The sequence below is a fragment of the Halictus rubicundus genome, chromosome 9 (assembly GCF_050948215.1).
Source record: "Halictus rubicundus isolate RS-2024b chromosome 9, iyHalRubi1_principal, whole genome shotgun sequence".
NCBI classification, from domain to species: Eukaryota; Metazoa; Arthropoda; class Insecta; order Hymenoptera; family Halictidae; genus Halictus; species Halictus rubicundus.
This window is the reverse complement of record NC_135157.1, coordinates 642,549-670,540: the sequence shown is the minus strand read 5'-3', so window position 1 is coordinate 670,540 and position 27,992 is coordinate 642,549. Positions and strand designations below refer to the sequence as shown.

At 34.7% G+C, this 27,992-nt stretch overlaps 2 protein-coding genes across 2 annotated transcripts in view; one reads left to right on the top strand and one right to left on the bottom strand.

Annotated features, from left to right (window-relative positions):
* The window catches only part of Lerp (lysosomal enzyme receptor protein), a 67,368-nt gene that overhangs the window by 11,852 nt on the left and 27,524 nt on the right, over positions 1-27,992 (top strand). The window lies entirely within an intron of this gene.
* On the bottom strand, positions 45-27,880 carry Tl (toll like receptor). The gene is made up of 6 exons (XM_076793696.1): positions 27,579-27,880; positions 8,399-8,609; positions 3,994-4,991; positions 2,932-3,250; positions 1,755-2,357; positions 45-1,326 (listed from the first exon to the last, which is right to left on the bottom strand). The coding sequence occupies exons 2-6, from the start codon at positions 8,579-8,581 to the stop codon at positions 196-198; spliced, it is 3,234 nt and encodes a 1,077-aa protein (XP_076649811.1). The 5' UTR covers positions 8,582-8,609; positions 27,579-27,880; the 3' UTR covers positions 45-195.

The window sequence follows — 27,992 nt, the reverse complement described above, 5'->3', positions numbered from 1 at the left end:
TAGAACTATATCGATGCTATTCTGATTAAATGTTGCTTGTTGTAAAAAATACTACGATACCTAATAAAATTTCACTATTTACACGTATTGAAATTGACAGAGAAGTACTTACTGTGAAATAACATGTTAGATTTAAATAAATTCGATCTCGATAGTTTGCATCAGTCCTTATACGATATGCATATGTCTTATACTCTACACAGTGGTACAGTGTACCTTATTAATTGAATTATTCAGTATTAATTGTTCAGGCGAAAGGATAACTGTTCCGTTGCTATTTGATATATTTAGCTTTTCAACGGTATGTTTTTGAGCTTCGTTGATGTTGTCGCATTTGAAGACTTTAATGGTATCGGCTGGAGGAGTACTCGCCGCAGATGCTGTTACCTGTTCACTGTTTGGGTAAATGAGTTCCTTTTTGTCACCGTTAATTTGTATAGTGGGTTGATGTTTTTCAAAAATTTTGTTCCTAATTGCGCTTCTGGTCAACTCTGGCGGGTGTGGTAAAGCGTATCGCAGTTTATCCCAGAACCAAGGATCGCCCCACTTTACGTAGGTGTTCATGCTCAAATAGGCTTTGAGTTCCGGATCCAAATTATCAATGGCACCAATCTCACCGTACAGGACAAGTATGACCCTTGCTCGACCTTCGCTGAGAGCCTGTTTGTGGGCGGCCCTAAATTCCATTCGTCCCCAAACACTTTCTAAGAAGTTCGGCGACAATACGACTATCGTTCTCTTCGAATCATCAACAGAATGAGCTATTTGATTCGGTATCCACTCTCCTGCTAACCAGTCTCTGAAGTGTATGCACAGTTTGAACGGTCTGGGACCGCTTTCCAACTTGGACACTAATTCGTTTATAACGAACTCTTCGTCTTTATGCGAATAACTTATAAAAGCGTCGTATAACTTGTCCTTGTCCAATTCGTCTTCGGTAACGAACCATAGGCAGAGTTGATGCGCGTATAGCCATACCTTAATCTCTTGTTGGTACCGGTAGTACAATGCTGCTAATATGCCAATCAACAGTCCAACGACTGCTACAGTTAGACTGATTCCTACGATCATGGCGGTTGCAGGAGGACAAAAGTCGGTCGCAGTCATTTTTAACATTGAAATCGTTGTATCCTTGCACGTAATGAGCGAAGATACCGAAATTCTAGGTATTTCTGTTTGGATGAAGTTTAAAAGATCTCTGGTATCACAGTCGCATGTCCACGGATTTTTATGAAGCGTAATTCTGCTCAACTTGGTAGAATTACTCATGAATTGTAAAACGTCCGAATCCAACTTATTAATGTTGTTGTTGTGCAGTTCTAGAACCTGAAATGTTTTAACAGAAGATGGTGAATATGTATATTGACCTCAAAATTTCAATTTTAGCTTTATGGAAAGCAAATTTTTCGCATTCGACAATAGTGCCAGTATTAAAAGATGCTGACATTCTTACTGATCGTGTAAAAGATTAGAAATGATAATAAGACATTTCGGTAAATACTTTAATATTTAACAGTATCGTTGATGCGTGCAGTCTTGGCAGTATAACTGATCATCTAGATGTAATATTACAGTATTATTGATTGTTTATCATATCGTTGTATTTTTAGCTTGAATGTTGTATTAAAATTAACTCTACATTCTTTACGTGAAAATCAAGATTGTGATATAATTAAAGATGTGTAATTGTGATACTTGTCGAGTTAGATTTGCTTCTGTAATAATATAAAATGTGGGACACTTATATCACTCACCTCAACATCGGATGGCAATACATCCAAGGGTACACTTGAGATATTCGTATCTGACAAAAGCAGCTTTGACATTGATATATTGCTTAAGCCAAGGTCAGTTAGGGGTACTAGTTGAGTTAACTTGTTACCCTCTAAATTTAATTCAAGTTTATGAAGAGGCAGACATTGAATATTGCGTGGAATACTTGTTAAGTTTCTGTAGGAGCAATCAATTAAGAATGTTGCCATGAATGGTTTGAATGGTTTCTGCCAACATGTGCAACCTTTTGGACACGGACTCGTCACTATACATTTCAAGGATTCCGATTTTAGATCACTCACAGATATGTTCATTGACCCTTCTGGACTTTGGCACTTTAAGTTTCCTGGTATGATATGAAAATAGTTTTGAACGTAGGGGTGCATGTTTCCCTCTAAATAACGAAGAAAATCAAACAAATTACAGTCACAAGCTATTGGATTGTCTTCCACTAATATCACTACAGAACGTTTATTTGTTTGAGACTTCGCTACAATTTCTGCACTGCGTAGGTTAATGTGAATTATATTGTTGTGCCTCAGGTCCACCCGAATTTCATTCGATGTGAATTGCAGATCTTGGGTCTGAAATATTTCATACAAAATTTCAACGTTATAGTATACTACAGAACTTATAGTAATCAGATAGTAATCTGATAGTAATCAGATCTGTAATACAGATCTGACATGGTAATGTATCATGGTTGGGCAAGTTTTATTTGAAATACGATAATAAATAATCATTTGAAATAATGATTCTGCAGTTCTGTTAATGATTCTCACTTCAAATAATATGTTTATTACAAATACTTTACCCAAATAAAATAAGAAATGATTTTATATAAAATTTGGACTAAATTAATTAATTAACCGAGTTGTATAATATTAAGTTCAACTAAGTCATATGCGCAAGACACTAATTGTATAGAAATCTGTATTTCAGATACAATTGACGATGCTAACATGATAAGATGAGGTAGTATTCGATATTTTATTTAACAAATAACGAAATAGTCTAAAGAAAACCTATTTGCCTGTACGAATAAAATGACACGTGATAATTTTAAGTAACAGGTATCCAAATAAGATAGTGTATTATTATAACTGTTACTTCTCAAATAATGTATTTGGATAATGCCCAAGACTGATGTATACTCACCGAAATGTAAGGTATCTGATTGTATTTTAAATCCAATATTTTCAATTTTAAGCTAATTATAATCCAATCACCAAATATCTCAGAAATATTATTCTTATCGAGGTACAATTCTTCTAAGGATAGACAATGATGGAATGGTGATTTTTTTCCAAACTCGTCATGGTACGCAGATAATGAATTATTGAACGTGAGCAGATTGTTAGAAAATTTTGCAATCTTTAGGTTCTCCAAAGATTTGAAGCTTGCGTCTTCTATTGTTTGCAACTGATTTTCTGACATATCTAATAGGTTCAGTGATACTAAGTCTTCAAATAAGTGCCTGTAATGATTTAAACAGTTTCTTAAGAAAACATGCTATGTGCATAAGCATATTGCAACTGACAAACATCTAGAGTCTGCTCGATAATTATCCAAAATACGGGTCTGGCCAGGGACAATTATCGGCTAGAAGATACTATTCTTTGATCCACTGCCGACCATAGAAAAGGACAGCGAAGTTTGAGAGGCCTCGGTCGCCGAGGAGTGTAAACATATGTAATACGGATTGGGTGTATTGACGTGAGGCTACTACTAATCCAATAACAAAGCTTCTTCATTTTTCATTATTTTTTTATGAGACTTTCACAAACATATTTGTGGAATTTTTCTGATTAAAATAATACCAAACACGGTATAATTCGGATCATATTTACACTAATTTTCCGTTAATATAATTGTAATGGGAAGTAACTTTCATCGTTCATTACACAAATAAATATCATCGGAATTATATCGTATTTGGTATCATTTTCATTAGAAAAATGCCACGAATATGTTGGTGAAAGTCCCATAAGAAACTAATGAAAAATATACCCGACTCTTATTATGTTTACACTCCTCGGCGACCAAGGCCTCTAGAGCTTCGTGGCTCCTCGCGGAGTATACCCCGCGGTAGTGGGGATAATTCTGGAACAATTATAGGCTAGATATTTGGGACATTTATCTAGCAGATACTGTACATGTGTGCTAAGTTTCATTGCTTTTGTAAGTAGGTGTAATTGCGCTATGCTGCTAAATTTTTACCTGGATATTGAAGTAATATGATTTTTTGATAAGTCAATTTCAGTCAAGGACAGTGTGTCTGAAAAAATTCCATCGGGCAGCGATGCTAATTCATTGAAATGGAGTTTTAGTACTGTCAAATTGTGCAGTCCTTTGAATATATCCCTTGGAAGGGACGCTAGATAATTTCTTTCCAAATTGATATTGTTTATCGAGATGGAACCACGAAACAAATCTTCTGGAAGCGTGATTAAACCGTTGCTTCTGAGCTCTACCAGCGTCAATTTTGTTAGATTCGCGAACAATCCGCTGGGTAAGGTTGTCATGTTCCGTTTGTTTGTATACATAAACACCTTTATTAATTTCTTGTTGTGTTGGAAGATGTTCCCCGGCAACGACGTAAAGTTGTTCCCGAACAAGTTCAAAACCTCGAGGTTACTAAGATTCTGAAAGACGTTCTCGGACAAAGTGGTCAACTCGTTCGAATTGATATCCAAGGACTTCAGAGAAGCCAACTTGTCGAACGTGCCTGGCTCGATCTTCGTCAGTCTATTCTGCCATAGATTGAGTAAACTCAATTTCGTCAATTTGTCGAACACGCCCGGTTCGATGCTTGTTATTCCATTTTGTCCCAACTCGAGTACTGTCAGATTATTGGAGTTCTGGAAGGTGTCCAACCGTAGACGAACATTGTTTTCTCGCAAGTCGAGCCACGTCAGCTCCGGCATGCTCGTGAATAAATCATTGCTGAGATTGCTGACATTGTTGGACGACAGGATCAATTGTTGCAATTTTGGGAATCCCTCGAGGTCTTTTTTGGTCAGATTCGTAGCCTCGTTGCCGTACGATTGAAATATTAGTCTGTCCACGCTCTCCGCGCCGAGTTTGCGCGCGATTTTCGCGAGGCCTCCGTCCGTCGGCATTTTGCACAATTGAAACAAGATGGACTCTACTTTCCGTGCAGGGAACAAATTGGAGACACGGAAGTCCGACCATTCCGCATTGTTTTCACATTGTATCTGAAATGGCAATTTGTTTATGTATAAAAAGATGGTGTTTCGGTGGGTGATAACAAAACATACCGGCGTGACATTGACGGCTCTTACCACATTATTTACCGGCGATTAAACTTTTACGAGTCTATGGGGTCCATGGTTAAGGACTTTTTAGTTAGTGGATTTTTGAACAACAATAGCGATTTCAATCTTATATTACCAAGACACCCTCAATAACGTAATTTAATTATTTTGTTTGAGATCATTATATACAAGAAGATTTTTAAACTTCCGGTAGATAATATGTTAAAGGGAAAATTTATTTTTAATAAAAAATATCGACTCATGATGATCAAATAAAATTAACTTATCTGAAACTTTCTATATGTTTTGCCACGATACACAATTGTTTCAGTCACGTTTATTTAAAACACTCCGCGACAATATTGCAAGGTAGTATGCAAAACCATAAACGCGTGCCTTGTGCGTGCCTTGTTTGCTTCATAAAAGATATTTTCGGTAAACTATAATTTATAACTATAAAAATAATAACAATAAAACTAAAAACACCTATTTTTACCGCCGCGACAAAATTAAAAGACGTATAATGGTGTTCGTAAAAACTGAATAAGAATACTTTATTTTTACTGTTTACTGACAGCATATACAGTCACCTTTACTGTTTATACCCTCCAGCAGTCTTTTTGATATAGATTTATGCTATTTTTTAATTGTTATCTGATTTAACCATTTCCACTTTTGTTAGATGTAAAGAGTAACCCAAAAATCCGCCCCTTTTGGGGGTCTCTTGATTTTGAAACTTTTTCGTGACAAATGATAGCTTATATCAAGGGATGAATCTAATATGATCATAATATGATTATCATTATATCATTATAATTGTTTTTATATGGTTCTCTGTTACCGTCTATATCATAATACCTTCGCCACCTATTTATACATTTCAATTGTGATGTACTCTTTCTTCAAATCATGAAAGTAAAAATTATGTACATCTCAATTAAAACGTTATTCGTCAGAAAAAATTACTCTTCCGTTTTTTATGCAAGTGAGTCCCTTCTTCTGCAAAGCATAATCACGCCTCCTTGTGACGACTGATTATTGGTGTTTTGTTAAAACAATTTATGGTTTTGCAAATGACATGAACTCTTTATTGTTTACTTAACTGTTTACGCCGATTTCTACTGTATGCTATCTTTTAAGTAATTAAACGGAACACGACCATTTCTGCCTAATTGCCTTGGAAATTAGTCTTTATAAACAAGATTGCCCTTCAAAACATACATATAAATCGCGGCCACTTCGGTTTAATTGAACTTTTTTCTTGCAGCATTTTGTACAAACAAAAAATATGACAAGTTTACTATTATTTGCAATGTTGCATATTTACACTATTAAGTCTTTCAATCGAAATTATCTGACACCGTTCAGTTTGTTTACTTAGTGAAGGTTGCGTTATAGTTTTTTTTTGTGATTAGTAGAAAGTAATATCAGCTATTCTTATTTAGCTTCGTAATTATTAGAAATATTAATTACAATATGGTGTTGAAAAAAATCTTCGTAACGTAGATTTGTATGGTTTTATGTACAATGTCCTACAGTATTGTCGCGGAGTGCAGCCATATTTAATGAAATACCTCCATTTGTTTAAAACGTACATTAAAAAATACGTTCTTGTTAATTTTTACATTTACAGCGGATCCAAAAAGAATTTGAACACTAAATTTCCGATTCTCGAAAGACTATTGATATTTAAACTGTGGTCATTTCGCAAATATAGTAGTACAACAATAAAATTGGACAGAAAAACTGGGGATACATTTTTTCTCCAAAATGCTACAAGTTCAAACGTTTGTAAAAACATTTTAAAAAATTTCGTGAATAAATCTAGCCTAGATTTGAAGGAGGAACCTTCCCAACGACCCTCTGAAATATGTGCGATATTTTTTTTACTGTTTTATGGAACAAAGATGAGGAACGAATTTAGTTGTGTATATATAGCCTTCACGGTATACCATATATAATTGTAAAATTGGCAGGACACCTTTCATTCCAAACCCAATAAAACGACCAAAGAAAATCACATTAAGTTTGAGGGGGTCGTTGTAAATGAGAAACTTCAATTTTCAAATCTATGATGGATGCAGTCATGCGAAAAAATTCTTCAGTCGGTTTTACAGATGTTTCAAAATGTAGCCTTTGATGAATTGTGAAAATAGAGTTTTCAAGCTGTAAAATCAGTGCAGATTTATAGTTGTACTATTTTTATTAACGAAATAATCACAGTACAATTAAATGATATTTGTTAATATCAAATTAGGAAAAATTAAAAAGGAGAAAATAGAATCGTGACTTTATTTAAATATACACCATTCTTTGAATTGTTAACTTCTTTTCATCGTAGTACCGATTGCAGTCAGGTTTTCTGTTACTTAGCACGTTACGTAAAAGAAATAGAAAGTTCTGGTTCATAATGCATACTACAGAAAATGAACGAGTCAAACAACAATTTGAACAATTGAAGTGAACAATTTTATTTTAGTATTATATGGTATAAAGAAAATATAAATGTAACATATATTTACGTGTGTTCTTGTACAAAATCTTTCATTGTTATGCAGTTAATTAAATTTCACGCAAACATATAACAGAGCCAAAAAATACCATTTTTTAGTCCAGAATAACGGGAAAAAATAAATACGATTTTTTATTAAATAAAAATAATTGCAATCCTGAAGGACAAATTGTACTATTCATTGGTTCAAACTTATTGTTACAAGGATTTTTTCGCTTAAATAAAGTATTATAAATGAAATATTCGATTCCATCGTAACAATAGCACACAAATATATACGTATTTGAATAAACTTAAATGAAATAAAATTAGCAAATGAATTTTTCTCAGCTTACTAGTTTAGCTTATAAAAAATGTACGACACACACACAACATACTAATTGATAATTAATAAAAAAATAAATAAATTATTGTTAGCTGGTTGTGCTAGAGACTACAATCGTAAATACAGTCCTTTACAGTGGTGAATTTAAAAGAAAAACCTTCAATGAAAACAATAATTATTTAAGGTTATGTCAAGTAACCAAAATATGCTCAAGAAATCAGAGATTCTTCTTTTTATAACAACGTTTCTTCAATGGTCAATTTGGAGACTCGTCAGTTTTATTGATCTGTGTGCTATTATTCTTCACATTGTTTAACAGCTAAAATCTCTGTTGTGATTTAATTGTTTAATAAAATGTTAATGACCGACTTTAGGCTACACCCCCCTACGAATACAAGGACTTTATTATCTTTCGATGATTCTATCGATGAGCCTTATGATTTTTCTTGTTGTTTCTCCATGACTCCGCAGATCCTCTTCAGAGAGTATCGATGAGTCACGCGTGCTCACCTGTATATACTTGGCTGGTGCAACGTTTACGACGAAGATCGAGTTGTTCCCTGTTGGGCAGCGTAACTCGGTTCCGCTGTTATGATTTGGATAGCAGGTGCAATACTGTTCAGGACATCGAACATCGTCACCGTTGCACGTGACGATAATAATTGCCAATATGATCCACCATTGACCTCTCATTTTGCGAACTCTAGCACGAACACGTCCGCTGGAAAAAAAATAACGTTCACGCGTATTAATGAAAGCATTCGCGCGTTCAGTGATTAGTCAGAATCATTTGCACGAGTCAATGACGTTGAGCCCCCGTGTCGTTTTTCACATTTTTTTAGGCTAAACAACATTCTTTGCCTAAAACACTACTCTGTAAAATTTCAGAAATCTACTCCTTCGTTTCAGGGCAATATGGGAGTGAAAAGTCATACCTTTTATTTTCTCAGTTATTACTTCAGATATTTAGATGAAATAGAAGCGAAAATAAAGCTACAAACTTAGTTTTATCTTGGATATTTTGTCAGAATTATAAATCCGTTATTGAGGGATAAAAAAAATCACTTTCAGAGGCGGTTTTCGCAAACAACCCTTTTTTGAGCGACCGCCTTTTAAAAATCAGGAATAATGTTCCGTCCTTATATCAAATAGTTTATGGACTGTTTTTCGAAAGAATATACCTGAAGTCATAATAGCTATCCACTCTATTTTTATTACCTGCACCCCCATCCAAAGGATGTGGACACTCATCATTGAAATTTGTGAACTATAATCTATTTATTATTAGACGATATTCCTTGTTAAATCTTATGGGAAGAATATAGGGTGTCTCCCCGTAACGCATCCACTGTTTCTCGGCCATTTGCAACCATATGCCACTATATAAATAGTGTACACGAAGAGGACATATAATTATACATTCTTTAATAATTTGGACTGTTTTAAATTTCATCTACCTACTCGTTTTTTGCCATAAATTCATAAAACCTACTAATGAATTATTATTCAAATAAATTCTCTAATACTGTATAAACTAGATCGCATGAAATTTAATTAAATTCCTTGAAGATTCTTTTTCCTTCAAGAGGATGTAAGAATTGAACAAGGTTCCAGCTACTTTGATTGGAGGGGTACTTCAAACTTGAAATACAGTGAATTCTCGATACATATATGTCCCTAGAAGCCTAACGGATAAAGGTCCCTGAACTACCCCCACTACCACGGGGTATATACCATAAGGGACCCCGAACCTTGAGAGCCGACGCTAAACATAACACCAGTCGGAGATATCGGTGTAACGCCAGAATACCACTACTAATCCAACAACAAAACTTCTTTATTTTTCATTATTTTTTTATCGGACTTTCACCAACGTATTTGTGGCATTTTTCTAATGAAAATGACACCAAATATGACATTTACATGTGTAACGAAAGATGAAAGTTTCGGACGCCAACAAGGACAGCGTATAGAAAAGAAAGAGACGCGGCTGCCGGTACAGTTTAAAGGCCCGCGTGTGCTCAGGCCTTTAAATCAAAACTTAAAGTTTTTATTATTAGTTATTTTTTTACGAGACTTTCACCAATATATTTGTGGAATTTTTCCGATTAAAGTGATACCTAACACGATATCATTAAATAAAATTTTAATGGGAATGTATCATGGGGTCAGGTACATCGGTGAGGCAACAGTAATGCAGTGGGGACACTTTTTCATTTTTAATTACTCTTTAATGAAACTTTTAAATAGGTTTTCTGATAATTATTAAATTTATTTAAGTTTTTCGTCACTTCCCATGAATTAGCGTTTCTGTTTATATTGGAAATCATGTCGAGTGACTCCAGGTCGAAGGTCCGTTGATGTCCGTGAACCCCACACCTTCTTTCTGGAAATCACTCGTCGAGGCTAAAATTTATGACACGTCGAAAATAGCTGAAAAACCCTTAAAATGTACTGCAGGATAGCCCGGACATCTGCGTGCCAACTGTCGATCTTTTAAAGTTGGCAAGTCACCCGGCGCTCAGATTGCAACTTGGTGCTGTACTATCTCTTGTACTTGATGAACTTTCTGCAAATGCAGCGCATCAGATAGTTTGTCTCCCAAACTTCTTCTCTCAACGAACCATGAATATAATTGTCGCTTTAACTGTGGAAATGCTGATCCCCTCACCCTTTTGCGTTCCCTCTGGTCCTTATTCTCTGCAATCCGAGTAATGCTAGTGGCCATCTTCTGTATGCGCGGAACTGTACTTGCACAAGGTTTACGATACCAACGGACATCGACCTGGAGTCATTCGATATAGTTGCCAAAATCAAAAGAAACGCTAATTCATGAGAAATGATGAGAAACTTAAATAAAGGCTATAGCCGGTTTTGGGGGCCAAATCGGCCCTGGAAGGGATTTTATTCCAATTTGCGCCATTCGATAGCCTACCAAAAAGGATACCTTTCAGCCAAGTTTTAGCCCTATAGCTCATCTGTAAGGGTAGTTACAGAGGAAAAACGAAAATCCAGTTTTTGGCCCATTTTCCCCATTTAATGACAATTTAAAATTCTGAAAAAAATCTGACACATTTCGGACACCAAACCACATACTTTGAGTCGTTTTCAGATTTTTCCGTTGTAAACTCTGGCTGTAAAAATCGAAAAACACGAAAAAAATCGAAAAAATGCAGATTTCATATGGAAATCTAAGAGTGACCCAATCAGAGTTAATTTAGCAATAAGATATTGTCCTAAGTATTATGCTCAATTTTTTTCAAATTCCTGCGATTGGTGCGTCATAGTAGGAAAAAATAAAAACCACTTTTTTCGGCGTTTTTTCCGTGAAAAACTAAGTTATAATTATCGTAAAAATATATTATGTAATATTAAACATCTCTAAGTTCAGGGAAACATCGTCCAGACTTTAAAAATTGCGTAATACAAAAAACGACAATTATACTACGCAGGATATATCCCAATATTTCAAAGGTATTTTCAACGGCGCCGGTTGGTGCAGTAGCTATGGTCTCCGACTGCGGAACCGCTGAAGACTTTTTGGACCAGGTTCGGATCTCGCCCCGGTCCAATTTTTTTTTTTCTTTAATCACATGTTTTTTCGATTTCTAACCGTATGATTGTTGTTACGCTGTTGTAAAAACATTTTTTAACTATGTTTAAACTATTTTTTAATAATTTTCCGGAAAAATATTTTTGGAGTACTTTCGGCCTTTAGTCATCTACGGGCTGTATTACTTATCTACTTAACATTTTTTTACATGGAATAAGGGATTGATTATTTTTGTGACAGAAAATATATACATGAAGTATTATTAGGAATAATCTGTAATAATTATAGGTGGATTGGTATGCAGTGGAATCATGTATGGCGTTTTCAGTCTTCGTCGCTATCTTCGTTAAATGTCGGTGTTATTTGGTCGTTATTGAAAATTCTGGTGAGCAACTCTGCTGGCCGAACTATGTCTGTGTCGTATCGAGCAGAAAATAAATATTAAATGATAGCAGCTACATGTGAGCAACATCCAATAGTGCGATTACCATTGGCACATTCACAACAATACCGTTTTATACCGGAATGACCAGTTGTGTTTGGTATATAATCTATGTAGCATTTGTACGTTTTGCGGTTGATATGTCGCGATTTTACTTCCAATTTTACAATATTATTATTTTCTATTAAATAACGGACATTAATTTTATTATCGTGTTCATCCATTATCTTGGCCAAATACGAAACAGCTTAAGATAATTGGTATGATCCCGTGAAAAGTATCTTCAAATCGTCTTCTGTCATTTCCGGAAAATCAAAAATATCGGTGGAAGATATGTTTTTAAACGGCGTTTTTCTGCGACAGCTGCTCGTTGCTTGTAAAAGATATAATAAAAAACAGCAAAGACTATTGGAACACCTCAATAAAGCAATGTCCACGGCTCGATTGTTTCAGTTAAATGCCCAAAGTCCTGAATCGAAAATGTCCTTCATCAGGAATTTTTCCAGACAACAGTGGTTATAGTTTTCCGAAGCATAAACATCGTTTTCATAATATCTCTAATAATATTTTTACTTGACAGAAACAGATACAACAATACCTCCCGACCCCAATATAACACTAGATTTATTATTAACAATAAGTAAAGTACCGACTAAAGATAAAAGATTTAATAGACAAGTCGATGCACTTATTCTATGTAAAAAAATGTTAAGTAGATAAGTAATACAGCCCGTAGATGACTAAAGGCCGAAAGTACTCCAAAAATATTTTTCCGGAAAATTATTAAAAAATAGTTTAAACATAGTTAAAAAATGTTTTTACAACAGCGTAACAACAATCATACGGTTAGAAATCGAAAAAACATGTGATTAAAGAAAAAAAAAAATTGGACCGGGGCGAGATCCGAACCTGGTCCAAAAAGTCTTCAGCGGTTCCGCAGTCGGAGACCATAGCTACTGCACCAACCGGCGCCGTTGAAAATACCTTTGAAATATTGGGATATATCCTTCGTAGTATAATTGTCGTTTTTTGTATTACGCAATTTTTAAAGTCTGGACGATGTTTCCCTGAACTTAGAGATGTTTAATATTACATAATATATTTTTACGATAATTATAACTTAGTTTTTCACGGAAAAAACGCCGAAAAAAGTGGTTTTTATTTTTTCCTACTATGACGCACCAATCGCAGGAATTTGAAAAAAATTGAGCATAATACTTAGGACAATATCTTATTGCTAAATTAATTCTGATTGGGTCACTCTTAGATTTCCATATGAAATCTGCATTTTTTCGATTTTTTTCGTGTTTTTCGATTTTTACAGCCAGAGTTTACAACGGAAAAATCTGAAAACGACTCAAAGTATGTGGTTTGGTGTCCGAAATGTGTCAGATTTTTTTCAGAATTTTAAATTGTCATTAAATGGGGAAAATGGGCCAAAAACTGGATTTTCGTTTTTCCTCTGTAACTACCCTTACAGATGAGCTATAGGGCTAAAACTTGGCTGAAAGGTATCTTTTTTGGTAGGCTATCGAATGGCGCAAATTGGAATAAAATCCCTTCCAGGGCCGATTTGGCCCCCAAAACCGGCTATAGCCTTTAATAACTATTAGTGAACCTATTTAATAATTTCATCAAAGAATCATTAAAAATGAAGAAGTGTCCCCACTGCATTACTGTTGTCTGACCGATGTACCTGACTCCGTGATACATTCCCATTAAAATTTGATTGGTAATGAAACTTTATGACAAAAAAATTTGAATAATACAAATTTGATTTATAAAAAATATAAATAAAAATTTTATGACAATTTTATATTAAAATATAATAATTTTTGATAATTTTATTTTTGATATTGGTGAAAGTCTCGTAAAAAATAATTGATAATAAAAAAGTTCAAGTTTGGATAAAGGCCTGAGCTCACGCGGGCCTTGTATTGGTAACTGTACCGGCAGCCGCGACTCTTTCTTTCCCATACGCTGTCCTTGTTTGCGTCCGAAACCTTCATCTTTCATTACACATGTAAATGTCATATTTGGTACCATTTTTATTAGAAAACTGCCACGAATATGTTGGTCAAAGTCCTATAAAAGAATAATAAAAAATAAAGAAGTTCTCGAGCTTCGCTGTCCTTTTCTACATTCGGCGCGGATCACAAAATAGTGACTCTTCGAACAATAAGCGACGTCAAGACCCGTGCTGCTGACATAAAACGCGAATTCACTATAATAGCAAATGAAGTACGCTAGATTGTTATATCCTAATCGTTACAATCTGTTTTCCAGAATACAACTTATATTTACCGATGAAATAAATTATACAAGGACGTTTCTCTTTTTTTTCAAATTTTGGCATTCACTGCGGATTAATTAAAATATTAAACGCAGACTTGCCTTTTTTTTTTTAAATTTGGACATTCATTTTTAATTAATCTAAATATTCAACATGCCTTACAATTAGCTTTATCATGATTTACTTTATCATGGCAAATAAAAAAAAATAAACATTTATGGCGCATCTGTTCCGTTCGAAGGATAAATGGTGTAAATAATATAGTGTACATACAGGGTGTCCCAAAAATGTTGTACTTCCTAGGATGGGGCAATTCCTGACGCCATTTGATGTAACTTTTTCCTTTGCGAAAATGTTCTCCGCGGCTGTTAAGGAGTTATTAACGAAAAACACAGTCCAATCAGAGCGCGGATACAGCAGGCGGATTTTGACTCACCCAATGCCACGAGCCGGGAACCCTCTGCTATAGCCGCGCTCTGATTGGTCCGTGTTTTTTCGTTAATAACTCCTTAGCAAGGCCACGGAGAACATTTTCGCACAGGAAAAAGTTACTTCAAATGATCTCTGGAATTATCCCTTTCAAGGAAGTACAACATTTTTGGGACAGCCTGTATATATAGTTGTGTTTACGCTGTTCAGTCACATTAGATATTAAACGAATCAATTTCATGTACGCTTGTATAATTGCAAGTAAAAAGTAAATCAAACTCTATTTTTTATAAATTATAAATATTTTTTAATTATAGTCTATATATGACATAAACTAATTTCATTAACAATTGATTACGATTTACTTTTTAATCGGAGCAAGACCAATTGTGTCATCCATTTATTCTAGGTTATCTGTTAGTAAACATATTCTTCTAAACCTTTATATGCACTGGGTATTTGTTTAAAAGTAAACCTTCAAAGATTTAACTATCTTAGTTTCCAAGCACAGGAACCTACACTGATTAGCTTCTGAGACCTCAGGGAAACTATCTTTAAAAGGGTTTCCGCAACAGTGACCTGGAGCACAATTTTCAAAGTCAACACTAATTTTTTTATCGCATCGTTTAGTATTCGTCACGAGGCTTTGTATTCGAGAAAATCATCTTTGCAAATCTGTTCAAATGGTTCCATTGAAACTTTTATTCCTTCTGACGAGTACTATACGATGGAATAAAGAATACTTTTGACCTTGAAAATTGTGCTAATTGTGTCAGTTTTGCGAAACCTTGTATGAACAAATTTCCACCGATACCAAGGAGTAGAATCCCGCTGTGGTAGTCGTGGCATACAGTTTCCTTCCACCCTGAATGGTAAATTCTCATTACGAGTCAGTCCCGCCGTTCTTTTTACTGACTCTTATACGAAATCGGAAGTTCTCGCCGAGCGTCGCATTTAAAATACACAGGGCACGCTGGAAATCTAAGAGTCATATCCGTCTACAAGCCATAAATGACCTATGACCAGTAAGCGCTAGTGACAAGAAGACTGCGAAAATGTCAGTCTCCGATACAATGTTGCACGGAGAAACGGACAGCGAAGCTCGAGAGCCAATACCGCCGAGGAGTGTCCCACACATTGTCGGCTATATCGGTGTGAGACCAGAAGAATCGAATCGAATTACAAAATTTCTTTATTTCTCGTTATTTTTTTTATGAAACTTTTATCAACATATTCGTGGCAGTTTTCTGATTAAAATGAAACCAAATATGATACAATTCCGATGATGTTTACTTGTGTAACGAGCGATGAAAGTTTCGAACGCAGAGAAGGACAGCGTATGGGAAAGAAAGAGCCGCGGAGAGTCGCGGCTGCCGGCGCATATCAAAGCCCGCGTGAGCGCAGGGCTTTAAATAAAAAATTTAACTTCTTTATTATTAATTATTTCTTTATGAGGCTTCCACCAATATATTTGTGGCATTATTCTGATTAAAATGATACCAAACGTGATATAATTCGGATCACATTTACACTAATTTCCCGTTAATGTAATTGTTATGGGAAGACTTCCATCGCTCGTTACACAAGTAAATATCACTGGAATTATATCATATTTGGTTTCATTTTAATAAAAAAAAATGCCACGAATATGTTAGTGAAAGTTTCATAAAAAAATAACGAAAAATAATGGGTCTTCTAGTCTCACACCGATATAGTCGACAATGTTGTGGTGGCGACGGCTCTCGAGCTTCGGCCACTCGACTGCAAATTGTAAGGTTTGTACTGTCTTGTAATGAGAATTTACTGTACTTCAGGTTTCTATGAAAATTGAAAAATTTTATCTAGTGGAGCAGATATTCTACAATGAACTTGTAAAGCGACTTCATGCATCTGGACTATTATCGAAATTCAATGTTGTCGTTCTGGTACCATCAGTGGCTTGCTTCCGTCATTCAAACAATACGATCTCGAACTTCAGTATGGTCCTACCGTAATTTTTCTCGGAGTGGTTCTAAATCTTTTGGTTGGAACTGGCCCCTGCACCATTTCTGGCAGTTTTTTTACGTCTGGTCGCTGCTTGCGGGCGAGTACGCATAGGTTTCTCTTCAAGTATTTCGTGGGAATGACGCACACAGCCATATGTTCGAATATTCTGCACCACACGCGGAAATAACGTTGCTGGCGAAATCTTTCGTTTCGGAAATCTTTCAGCAAAGAGGCGTTGTGTGCAGTTTCGCTGTCTTCATGAGCCATGCCATAGAAAAAAACCATATCCGCCAATTCTTTGTTCGTGTACTCGTGTGTCATCGTGCTGATCTTCCAACTGGATCACTTCTTAGTGAACCATTACAAAGACAAGCATTTAGAAGAGATTCATGGATCTATCTCTTTGTAGGTACATAATTTTTTATATTTTCGCTGTGACTAACATTTCTGTATCGGTCCTAGAGTGTACGTTGCATGTTCAAGTTGCAAAATCGTATTGGATGATCGAGGAAATCAAGCCATTGTGTACAATAACGTAGTTGATGTGTCGACAAAGTAAAAAAATTAAGAAAGTATTCATAGAGTTACCATGAACTCTTTACAACGCGTTCATCGCAAAATTCATCTATTTCCTGTTTCTAGAATTTCGAAATGCCCGATTTCTCTCCGTTTGTGTTGTAAGATTTCATTTAGGGGTATACGAATGTGGAGAAGCGCCGAAGAAAAAATTAAAGAATAAATAAAAATTAGAGAATTTGCAATATTTTGGTTTGTTTGCATTAGTGTGGGTCTCACCGATACTCCTCCGCCGATACCCTCACCCTCGGTTGTCGAGCGTATTTACCGCTTGACTAGTTTTAAGAGGGATCGGAGAGATCTGGGGGGAGGGAGGGGGGCAGCAGTAGTGTAAAGTAAATTTGAGTCCCACAAATTTGTAATCAGATGAGTATGATGCTTTTTCATGGTCTTCCAATCTAATTTTTCAACTTAACTTCGATTCGAGGCTCGGGTATCCGAAATGTCGTACACTCCTAATTTCTTTAAATTGTGAAATTATAATGTGAATCCTGAAATAATTCTGCAACTATTTTTGAGAAGAACATAAAGGTTAAATGTTCGTTTCCTAAAGGGTGAATAAAAAGATTATATGTATTCATTCTGTTAGTATGCTAATATTGATTGAGTAGATAGTACATATATCAAACAACGGTACATATTCAGTTTCTTATCGTAGTTCTTTTAACTCACTAATTAGGTTTACATCAGATTTAAGAAATAGAACTGAAGCCCGTAACTTCGAAGTTATATATTGATAAAATCTTCTTCCATATCGTACAGACTACAGTGACTCCCATTAATAATCGGACACTCTTAAAAAGACTGTTTTTTTTTTTTTTTGAGAAGTCAGAATAATTGGTTAACTACGTAACGTGAAAAAATTTGAAAAAATTGCAATTGTTCGGAATTTCAGAGAAACTACTGAAAGCTGTGTTTTACAACTTTTTTTATGTGGGCCTATATTGAAAATTTAATAAAAAAGTAACAAATCTAAGGAATCTTTTAATGTCTGTCATTTTTTCCCGCATCAGCCGATTTCGATGAAATTTTCAATATAGGCCCACATATGTAAAATACAACTTTGAGTATTTTCTCTGCAAATCCGACCAATTTCAAGTTTTGAAAAAATTTGTTTCATATCATGCAGTAAACTAATTGTTCTAACTCCTAAAAAAAATTCAAGTCGTATGGTCCAACATTAAAAATGTTATCGTCTTTTTCGGACTAATGGGAGTCACTGTATGTTATCTGTACGTTGATAAAATTGTGTAATCACTTCCCCCTTTTCACGAATAACGTCTGAAGATTATATTCACTATATTCATAGAGCTTAGAATCACTGAAATTAGTTTTCAATTACTCGTTAATCAAATTAATCAGTAGTTTGATGCTTTCAAATATCTACATGTACATTGTTGATGATAGATGTACAATTATTTACTGATTTATCTCGGGAAACGTACCGCTCCTAATTTCTTATCTGCGTTAACGTCAGCTCTAATCCCTTTTAAATTGCTTTGAAAAAAAGTATGAAGTATAAGCATCAATCAAACATTTTATAAAAATCTATATTCTTTTCTTCGACTTGTTTCTTCATGTATCAACACCCAGCCGTTTGTACCACGATTTCGAAAATAACCTGCGTATAGCAGACAACTTCAATATTTTTTATACGTAAAGTTCATTATTTATCATCCTCTTAATTTTCCTAAGTTATTCTATCAAAGTTAAAAAATCTTAAAAATATGAATGGCGCTATATAGACTGCGGATTTTATGTATTTATAACAAAGATGAACGGATGAAATGCGAAACTGTGGAGACATTAGAAGAACTAGTGAATTGCTCGCTTTAAAACTTCGATTTTTGGCATCTTCTCGTCAAGATGTACAGGATTGTATAGAAAAAAGTTAAAAATTTCTGGATTGCCAAGGTGAAATTTAACCGAATCTAACAGTATTATTGCACTCATTCAAATGGTTAAAAAACAAAAGTCACTTTTGTCTGATTTCTATGTCTCGAAATGAGTTTAGAAAATGTTTAATTTGCATAATGGTCTGCAGTATAATTATACACCGCTCTGTACCAAAACATTACTGTACTTCAATACACGCCACATAATAGTTGAACCAAAGATCGAGAATTGCGTTCGCAGGTGAACAAAAGAATGAGAAATATGTGATCCGCGACGGTAAGATTAACCAGTATGCCTGTCACGTATCGAATCCTGTACGCAATTCTTGTTTGCACGACGTAGATCCGGGCTAATGACCTACACGCATATTTGCTCAAGAAGTACGGATATTTCCAAGAGCATGCTTTCGCGTAGGTCGAACGTGAAATGAAAACAATGAAAACCGTTCGGTTTTCAAGCTGACACGATTACTGGATTGCCAGACCAACAAGCTGCACTGTCCAACGTCCATTTTGCGTTTCGATAAACAGTGAACAATTTTTGTGCAGTAGACTCTCGTATGACGCGATCAAAAATTGCAGTAAGTGCACAGTAAGTGTCTCGCTAAACACGATTCTTTACGTTAGGTTGTTGAAACAAACATAACTTTTCCGTAAATCAAACTTATTAATTAAAGCAGCATTCGAAAAAGTTCCAGAACTTTTTCATCAGCTACATTGGAATTTATTACATCTGATACTTTTTTTTAAAAGTTCTCATATTATAAGTTCCAATGAGAACCGATATAAAAGAATTCTCGAGATTAAAATTTTTGTTATGAATGGAATTAATAAAATTTAAAAATGAAAGTTTTTAGATAACAGAAACAGATACTTTCTTAACTAACATAAAAAATGTTCTGAAACATACGTATAGCAAGTACTAAATATTATATAGGAATAATATTACAACAACATTAAAAGATTATTCTCTGGTTAAATTCCAGATTAACATTTGAAATATAAATTTCCGTATCTTTACAAGGCAACACTAGTGTACATATTCATGGCGTACCTGATTCGCAAGTTAACGTTGAACACGCCTTTTCAACACTGAAGTTTATACTGAACGATTATAAAAATAATTTAAATCCTGCAAATCTAGATAATGCTTTATGTGAAATTAAATTGATTTTTTTTATTTAACATTTCTATTAAAACTATAATCAAACAGTTTTTTGGCCGCGTTACACGTGAGACTAGTGTAGACTTTAATGCGCTGATCACGGATGCGAAAGTCTTTATTTATCGCCTGCTTCTGTTTTTGAGAAATTTAATTTTGAGAAGACAAGTCACATTGTTCAATGTAAATATTTTCCTCTGCTTTAACCGTAAAATCTGTACGAATGATTCTTTCATAGAACAATTCCGTACTTTCCTATATACCACAATTTGTTTGCAATAATGTGTTTAAAAACAGATTCAGAAGCCTTTAACACGTCAATTTTCTCGAACATTTAAAAGTTTTTATCATTAAACCACAAACTTCTCAAATTTGAGGTTAAATTTCGACGAATTAAACTTGTCAAAAAACATAGTCTAATGATGAGAAACTACTTTTGGACTCGTGTGCAACACATCAAAATTTATAAGGTGGCCTACTTGTTATCGAAAAGAAAAAAAATACAAAACTTATTGAACAGTACATACGTACTGTTGCGGACGATTACACTCGTTCAACCAATGTAGATTTCTTCTTTCGCGTTCCGATAACCTATCGGTGATTTTTGCAAGAGGTCTGGTTTATCATGTAGCGTAGCTAGCATCAGACTTCAATACGAATTGAATTGAAGAGAATCGTACGTTAATCACGCCTCGCTCGCTTCAAACTGATTTAAATGGTTATAATGTTTAAAAAAACATGTGTCATTAATAGACTGCGGATGTTTATGCACTTTTCAGTTTTTCTAGACAAATGTTAAGAAAGTGGAATCATATAAAATCTTATTTTCAGTGGTAGTAGACGTTGTAGACCTAAAATAAATAAAAATCGTACAAAATCCAGTAGAATTTTATATTCTAGCACTTTTTAAAATATTTTTAGAAGACATGCACCAAAGATCCGCAGTCGTCAGTACATTTCGAAAAGTCTACAGATTTGCTTTATACAAGAAACGTTTAACAATTTACTTCTTCTGTAAAGTTAAATTTATTAAGAGAAAAATGGGTCTAAAAAATGTCTGTGATCAAAAATATGGCTAATAAAGTTGTCATCAGCAGACTGTGGGGATTTCATACAAAAAAAATTCCATTTTAATAGGTCATTTTATGAGGATTGAAATAAGATAAAATTCATTTCGCCGACTGGAAAATCTTTTGGAGTGAAAATAAACATGCTTTGAATAAAATACTTGTTCCTGTTAATATATGTTTCTTTGTATCATAAAAAACTAACTAAATTATTTAGCGCTTGATATATTTGAACATTATTCAGAAATGAGATCACAAAAGTGATTTTCAGTACTACGTACTGTTTTATTTTGTTAAACGAGCTTAATCTCCGTTAATTGGGATCATTGAACTCTTCCCAATGCCTGCGACACACGTCACACGGAGGAAAATACGTGATTCCTACGAAAAGACATCGAGGGGAATGTAAATAATGTTTTTCCTATCAATCCATTTGTTTTTCTTAAATAATGCACGTTTTTATTTTTTATTCTCTCGGTTACTAACTAAAAAGTTCCGTAAACTTATGTGAAATGTTGTCGCACAACACATGTCAATAAAGAAGTATCCACTATTTACTATTAGTGCTTAAAAGTAGAAACAAACTTCAATTTGTTCAACAAGATATTGTAATGTTCCTACAGACATTTGTCAGATTTGTTATTTCTGACTTTTAAATATTACAGTGGATCCTGTATATTTAATCTGTTTTGATTAGACACTCTATTCGACATTAACATTCTTTGAATAAACATCGTCAAATTATTAGACTGCGGATTTTATGCATTTATAATAAAAATTCCTCGATAAAGAACAAAACAGTAGAAACCTTTAAAGCATTTGAAAGTACATCAATGTCTATGTAGCTCCTGTGTATCTTACGATTAAATTAGATATTTTTTATTTTGCATTAAAATCCGCAGTCTACTAATTATCATCGGTTTAAAAATATTCCATGATGTGTTCATATCGACAAATAGGAATTTAGGAACCGCTTCCGATTTTCGAATCCATTCGGGAAATAGTTTTATAGAACTTCATAATGTTTATTGTTGTAATTTATGGACTGTTATAGCAATACTTATAGAACTCGCTTATTATGATTTTTAGTTGAGAAGTGTTAAGATTACATGTCTAGACAAATGGTATTTAAAACAAATATAGAAACGCAATTCGTAACCACTTCATCATCTTCTGATATTCACATGATATAATCTCATATATACTGAATATCTGTTAATAGGTATGTTAGATTTCTGACGAGATAACATTACAAAAGCAGAATTGATTACAATAAGTCACTTTATACGCCAACAGCATCGTTTGTGGAATTTTATCGACTTTGAGGGGGATACCGAAACCAAAACCTGAAAATATTGTGCTTGTTTGTTGTTCCATTAAAATACAACAAATGATTTTTTATATAAAACTCTATAGACACAGAATTAAATAAAAGTTTTAACACTAGGAGTGCCAAACAGTTTACGTGATTGGAGTATATTTCCTCACAGAATTACAATATTGTAATTGTAAAATAAAACTGATGGATTCTTGTTATACTATTAGCACTAATCTATTAATACGTTTGTACCTACCTAAATGTAAAGTAAATGTAAATAAAAAATCTCTAATAAATCGTGTAGTTCTAGATCTTTATAAAGAAATAATTTGGAAATGACTGACTTTGTTTCTTCGCGCGTCGAAATAAAAACTCATTTTTCATAATGTGTACTTTTGTGGGATGAAACTGTAACAGTTGCCTCTTGCTATCTACTAACTCAATCTGCCTTGCCTCTGCTATATGTAGAATATTAGGTGTAAGACCACTCGACGATTTTGAAGATATGGCCGAGATAAACGTACCTTGAGCACACAGAGTGAAGCACTTGAACTTATCACTTTTATTCAAGCCTGATCTAATTGTATTCAGAGGCACCAAAAAGTGTTTGAATACTACATTTCCGATTTTGGAAAAGCTGTTGATATTTTAACTGTTACAGTTTCTTCCTTGAAAAGGCTCGAAACATTTTTGTAAGAAGAAACAAAAGGAGAAACAATGTGGTGAAAAAATGTTCAATGTCATGGCACAAGCATGGAAGGAACGTCTAATTGTAAGTTCAATCGCAAACAACGAGTGAATGCACAATTATAGTAGCTAAGCATGCCAGTGTGTGTTAAGACTCGGAATTACGTGATTTTCTTGAAATCAATTCGATTTTCCTGCGATACTTGCAGCACGAAGCTCAATTTGTGCGAAGAAAAATGTTCAAAATTATTCCTAGACGAATTCCTAGATACAGAAAAAAATTATTGACAAGGTATATGTAGAGATTCACGCGTCTTTTTGTCGATATTCAAGTTCGACAGTGTAGAGACATCCCGCTAAAACTATAATTATTATTTTTTGTATACTTCGTATAATAAAAATTACGCAAATATTTGCGAATGTCTAACATCAACTTCGAAACATATTACAATCTTTATCGATAGTTGTTTATTATAAAAACACAATATTTACTGGGTCGATTGAATAATCAGTGAATAATACTTCAATAATTGGTTACTATATGACATAAATAAATCTTTTTGATGCGTCTGTAGTATTATAGAATATTTTGAAACGATAAATTTGTGATAATTCTAACCGGCTAATTGTAGCGTTAATTGCACGTGCTATGGGTACGTTTGTACGGGATCTAACTCGCACAGGTACGAGACACAATTCAGAGAAGCCAAGGACGTTAGACATTCTCTTTTATGCGCGCTATCATTACCGTTTCGCGCGCGCTACCGTTTCTCGAACTACTCTGCAGTGCCGTATAGTAGCGTACAAGATATGTAAATAATAATTTCATAATAATTAATTAACCATGAATGTATTAATTAAAACAAATATAAATGGCAAGTGGGTTCTCGGAATTGTCGGGCTTTTTCGAGAATCCCGACAAATTCAAGAATTTCGAAATGTTCGGGTACCCGAACCGCCCCGATATTTCGGGTTCTCGCGTACCCCTACTTCTAGGTGTATCAACATCTTAATATATTTATTATTTCCTTTTTAACCAGATATCGGTATATATAAAGCGTACTTTCATAAAAATAAATATATGAACTCAGAGTAAAAAGTATTCGTACACGCTTTAAAAACGAATAACTTTTACAAAATAGGATCAAGCGGCTTGAGTTTTTTTTTTAGATTTTAGAAAGATTATTTTACTGGTTAATGCATAAATCAATTTTTAAAGAATCGCAATTGCGAAAAAAGTAAAGGTCACAATTTTTGTGTTTTCTATCTGTGCCTATAATGAAAATTTAAAATACGCCTTTTATAGATTATTGCAATCGGTTGACGCATAAAAAAGCCACAGGCATTGAACGATCTAAGAATCTTTAATTTTTGGGCTTACTATTGATCTGAAGCACAGTTTATTACAATTTATGCCATTTTTAATTATTTACTTAGTATGTATATAATTTACTTAATGTCAGATCTACAACAGGCATATTTTAAATTTTCATTATATGCATAGATAAAAAAGTTAAAGATTGCGACCTTTACTTCTTTCTTCGCAATTGCGACCAATAGCGATTAAAAAAAAAATTATTTATACATTACTTAGTAAATTAATGCTCCTAGCATCGCAAAAAGATGCTCAAGGTGTTTGGACCAATTTGTAAAAAGTTATTCGTTTTTAGTGGATGAAAAAATATTAACACTATAAAATATATAAACGATTTATTTCACAGTTTCAGTGATTAGAACTTTTTTGTAGTTCATACTTTTCTAAAAAAAAAAAAGGAGAAAATATATATGTATTGTATGACTACATGTTCTCCAATAGCTATACAATAACAAAACTAAAATAGAATTTTATTTCTGTTTAAAGGAAATGAATAACATACATATTTATTAGACACTGTTCAGAATTTGCATTTGAATCGCTAAAATTCCTATCCTCCAGTGATGAATTATTCACGAAGAAATGTATAGACTAGAGATAAAAATTCTATAGATAATTACGAAAATAACCAAATTGGTGCGAAAAACAAACTAATATGAATGATAAGGATAAGTAATTTCCTTACACCCATTATCAATTTTCCCCATTCAGTAATATTGGAATTGTTTCTTCTGAGAATCGTGATCATAACAGACTCCGCTAGTTTTTGCAATGGTGTGGGTAAAACACGTACGTAATAACACGTTATTCAGCATAAAGTTCCCCGGAGACTATAAATTCGAATTGAGAGATAATGCTTAAAAAACACACTATCCGGCAACAGAGACTGCAGAAGTATTATCTAACCATGGTGAACAGGTTATCATCATTCGAAGAGTAAATAAAAAGTGCTCAGTTTGTGCAATATGAAACTTTTATAAAAAAACAAGAAATAATACATAGTATTTCTGTTAAAGGAGTCATATCACTTACTGAAGACTAATTCGTAATTTGCAGAGAAAATCTGTGACTAGCGTATTGTCCCTCCTACTATTTGCTAAAAATAAAGATAGATGAAACACACTGTTACCAATATATTATACAAATTAAGTAATGGAGACAACCACAGTGACAACCCTCCATTAAAATTTTGTTTACAGAACAGAATAGAATAGAGTTATTTTCAGCCTTCCAACCGTAAAAAGGAACTCGGTTTACAATTCATATTTAACCCACACATCGTTCCTTACATCCACGCATCCACTCATACGCATTGCTTTGAACTACAGTCTTTACTCGATATATGTCCCAAATATCTAGCCGATAAAAGTCCCAGAACCCCACTGCCCACTGCCGCGTGTTATACTCCGTGATGGGCCATGAAACTCGAGAGACCAGATCGCAGAGGAGTGTAACATAATTTGGGTCTGGTATATCGGTGTGAGACCAGGAGACCACTACTATTCCAGAAAACTTCTTTATTTTTCATTATTTTTTCATGTTGTTTCACCAATATATTCTTGGCATTCTTCTAATGATAATGATACCAAATATGATATAATCCCGATGATATCCTCATGGATGGATCTGTAAACTTTAATAAAGTTTAGAGAAGCTGAACTTGTCACATTTTTTCCTCTGTATTATCGATATTATGAATTCTGACGCCAAAACGTGGTTCAAGTTTTTGGCTTTATTTCGCAGAGAATCAAGACAAAATATAGCTCAATTTGTAGCTGGAGATGTTTTCTAGCGCGCGCTACTCTCGATTTCATCCAATGGCATAAAAATGCTTGGATTCCACGGCACATCGTCAATTTTTGGCCTACTTCTAACGCTTATATTATCATATATCTGCACAATCTCGGCAGCTCCTGACCAGCGCGCACTAGATTGAACCTTCCTCTGTCGAATGAGCCCTTTACCAGCGACAAAATATTCTTAATAAATAAGAACGAAAACTTGAGGCACGTAAAACCATTTTTTGACGGTAATGTAGTCACACTACCTTATCGCGAATCTACGAAGACCGGGCCCTTAATACTTATAAATTAAAAATATCAGAATCCGTCATTTTGAAGGGTGTTCGAAACCTATTGTTTAAAAAAAGAAGCACGTGAATACCGATTTATTCTACAGAAGAAAGTAAACTCTCTCGTCGACTGTGTGCATTACGTACTGTAGGAAAACTATATTACTATGATACGTTATCTTGCACGATTTATTCGCATGATACAAACGTATCGCGTGCCGAAACATCCGTTTTTGAGTAATGTTTACTATCTGCCAAAGAAAAATAGGCTGTGATATGACGTACGACCGAGCAACTAACTTCTATATAGCCGTTTCCAAACTTGCCGCGGAAATTTCGGTCACGTGAAACGCGCAAAGCTGTCGCGATAAAGCATGTAAACTGGAGGTTAAGTGTTTCCCGGAAAACACATCACGGGCAACTCGAACACGTTCTTCTTGGAAAAACAAATGTAGTTAGTCGACGCTCGTATACATGTACGTAACCTCAATATCGGCACGCACGTCGATTCAAACATTGATCATTATCTGGCCGTGTGGAGCTTTCACTCTCACTCTCTCTCTCTCTCGTTATCGATTGACATGTTTCGAAAAACGTAGAACAATTTCGCGCGATAATAATTTGCGTACCCTCGCTTTCTACGCAAATAATTATCTTGGTTCGCGGACTTTTTCTGCGAGCCAGTGTTCAGAACAATCACGTTCGATTGCTCGTGTTACGATCGATGCGGAGGGATCGATTTCGTCAACCAGAACACGGTTGACATGTCGCACAATCAAACACAAGCGAAGAAATATACTTTACGGATCTCCTTGGAAGCGATGGATTTCACTCACCAAGGTTTAACGCAGACCAATCACGTGTAGCTGTTCATCTGTGTCGTCACGCTTTTGTGTTTTGCTTTTGTTTGCTCGCTCGATGAAGGTGCGAATCATGTAAATACTCCGTGCATTGTTTCACTGACGCGTTTCTCGTCCCTCCCCCAACGAGGTTTATTCGAGACCGATTAGAAACCGCGCGAACACATCCTCACGAAAGGGAAAAGGGCAGGAATTTGAATCGTACAGGTTAGCCGGATTGAGATTCATAAACAACACGACGCACAAAACGGTTCGACACGAACTGATGGCGTCTGCCGCGCTCGGTCCTTTACCAGCCCCCTCTCCGCGCTTCTTAAGCGGACCACGTGACCACCGGTCCAATGAGCGAACGCAGCGCCTCTACGATCGGCCCAACTCAAATGGTCGAAC

Excerpts from the sequence above, each read along its gene's own strand:
- Tl (XM_076793696.1), bottom strand. The coding sequence starts at position 8,581 with ATGAGAGGTCAATGGTGGATCATATTGGCAATTATTATCGTCACGTGC. Across the intron at positions 2,358-2,931 it reads ATCAGATACCTTACATTTCG|ACCCAAGATCTGCAATTCAC; the intron begins GTGAGTATACAT and ends GAAATATTTCAG. Across the intron at positions 1,327-1,754 it reads TATTGCCATCCGATGTTGAG|GTTCTAGAACTGCACAACAA; the intron begins GTGAGTGATATA and ends AAAACATTTCAG.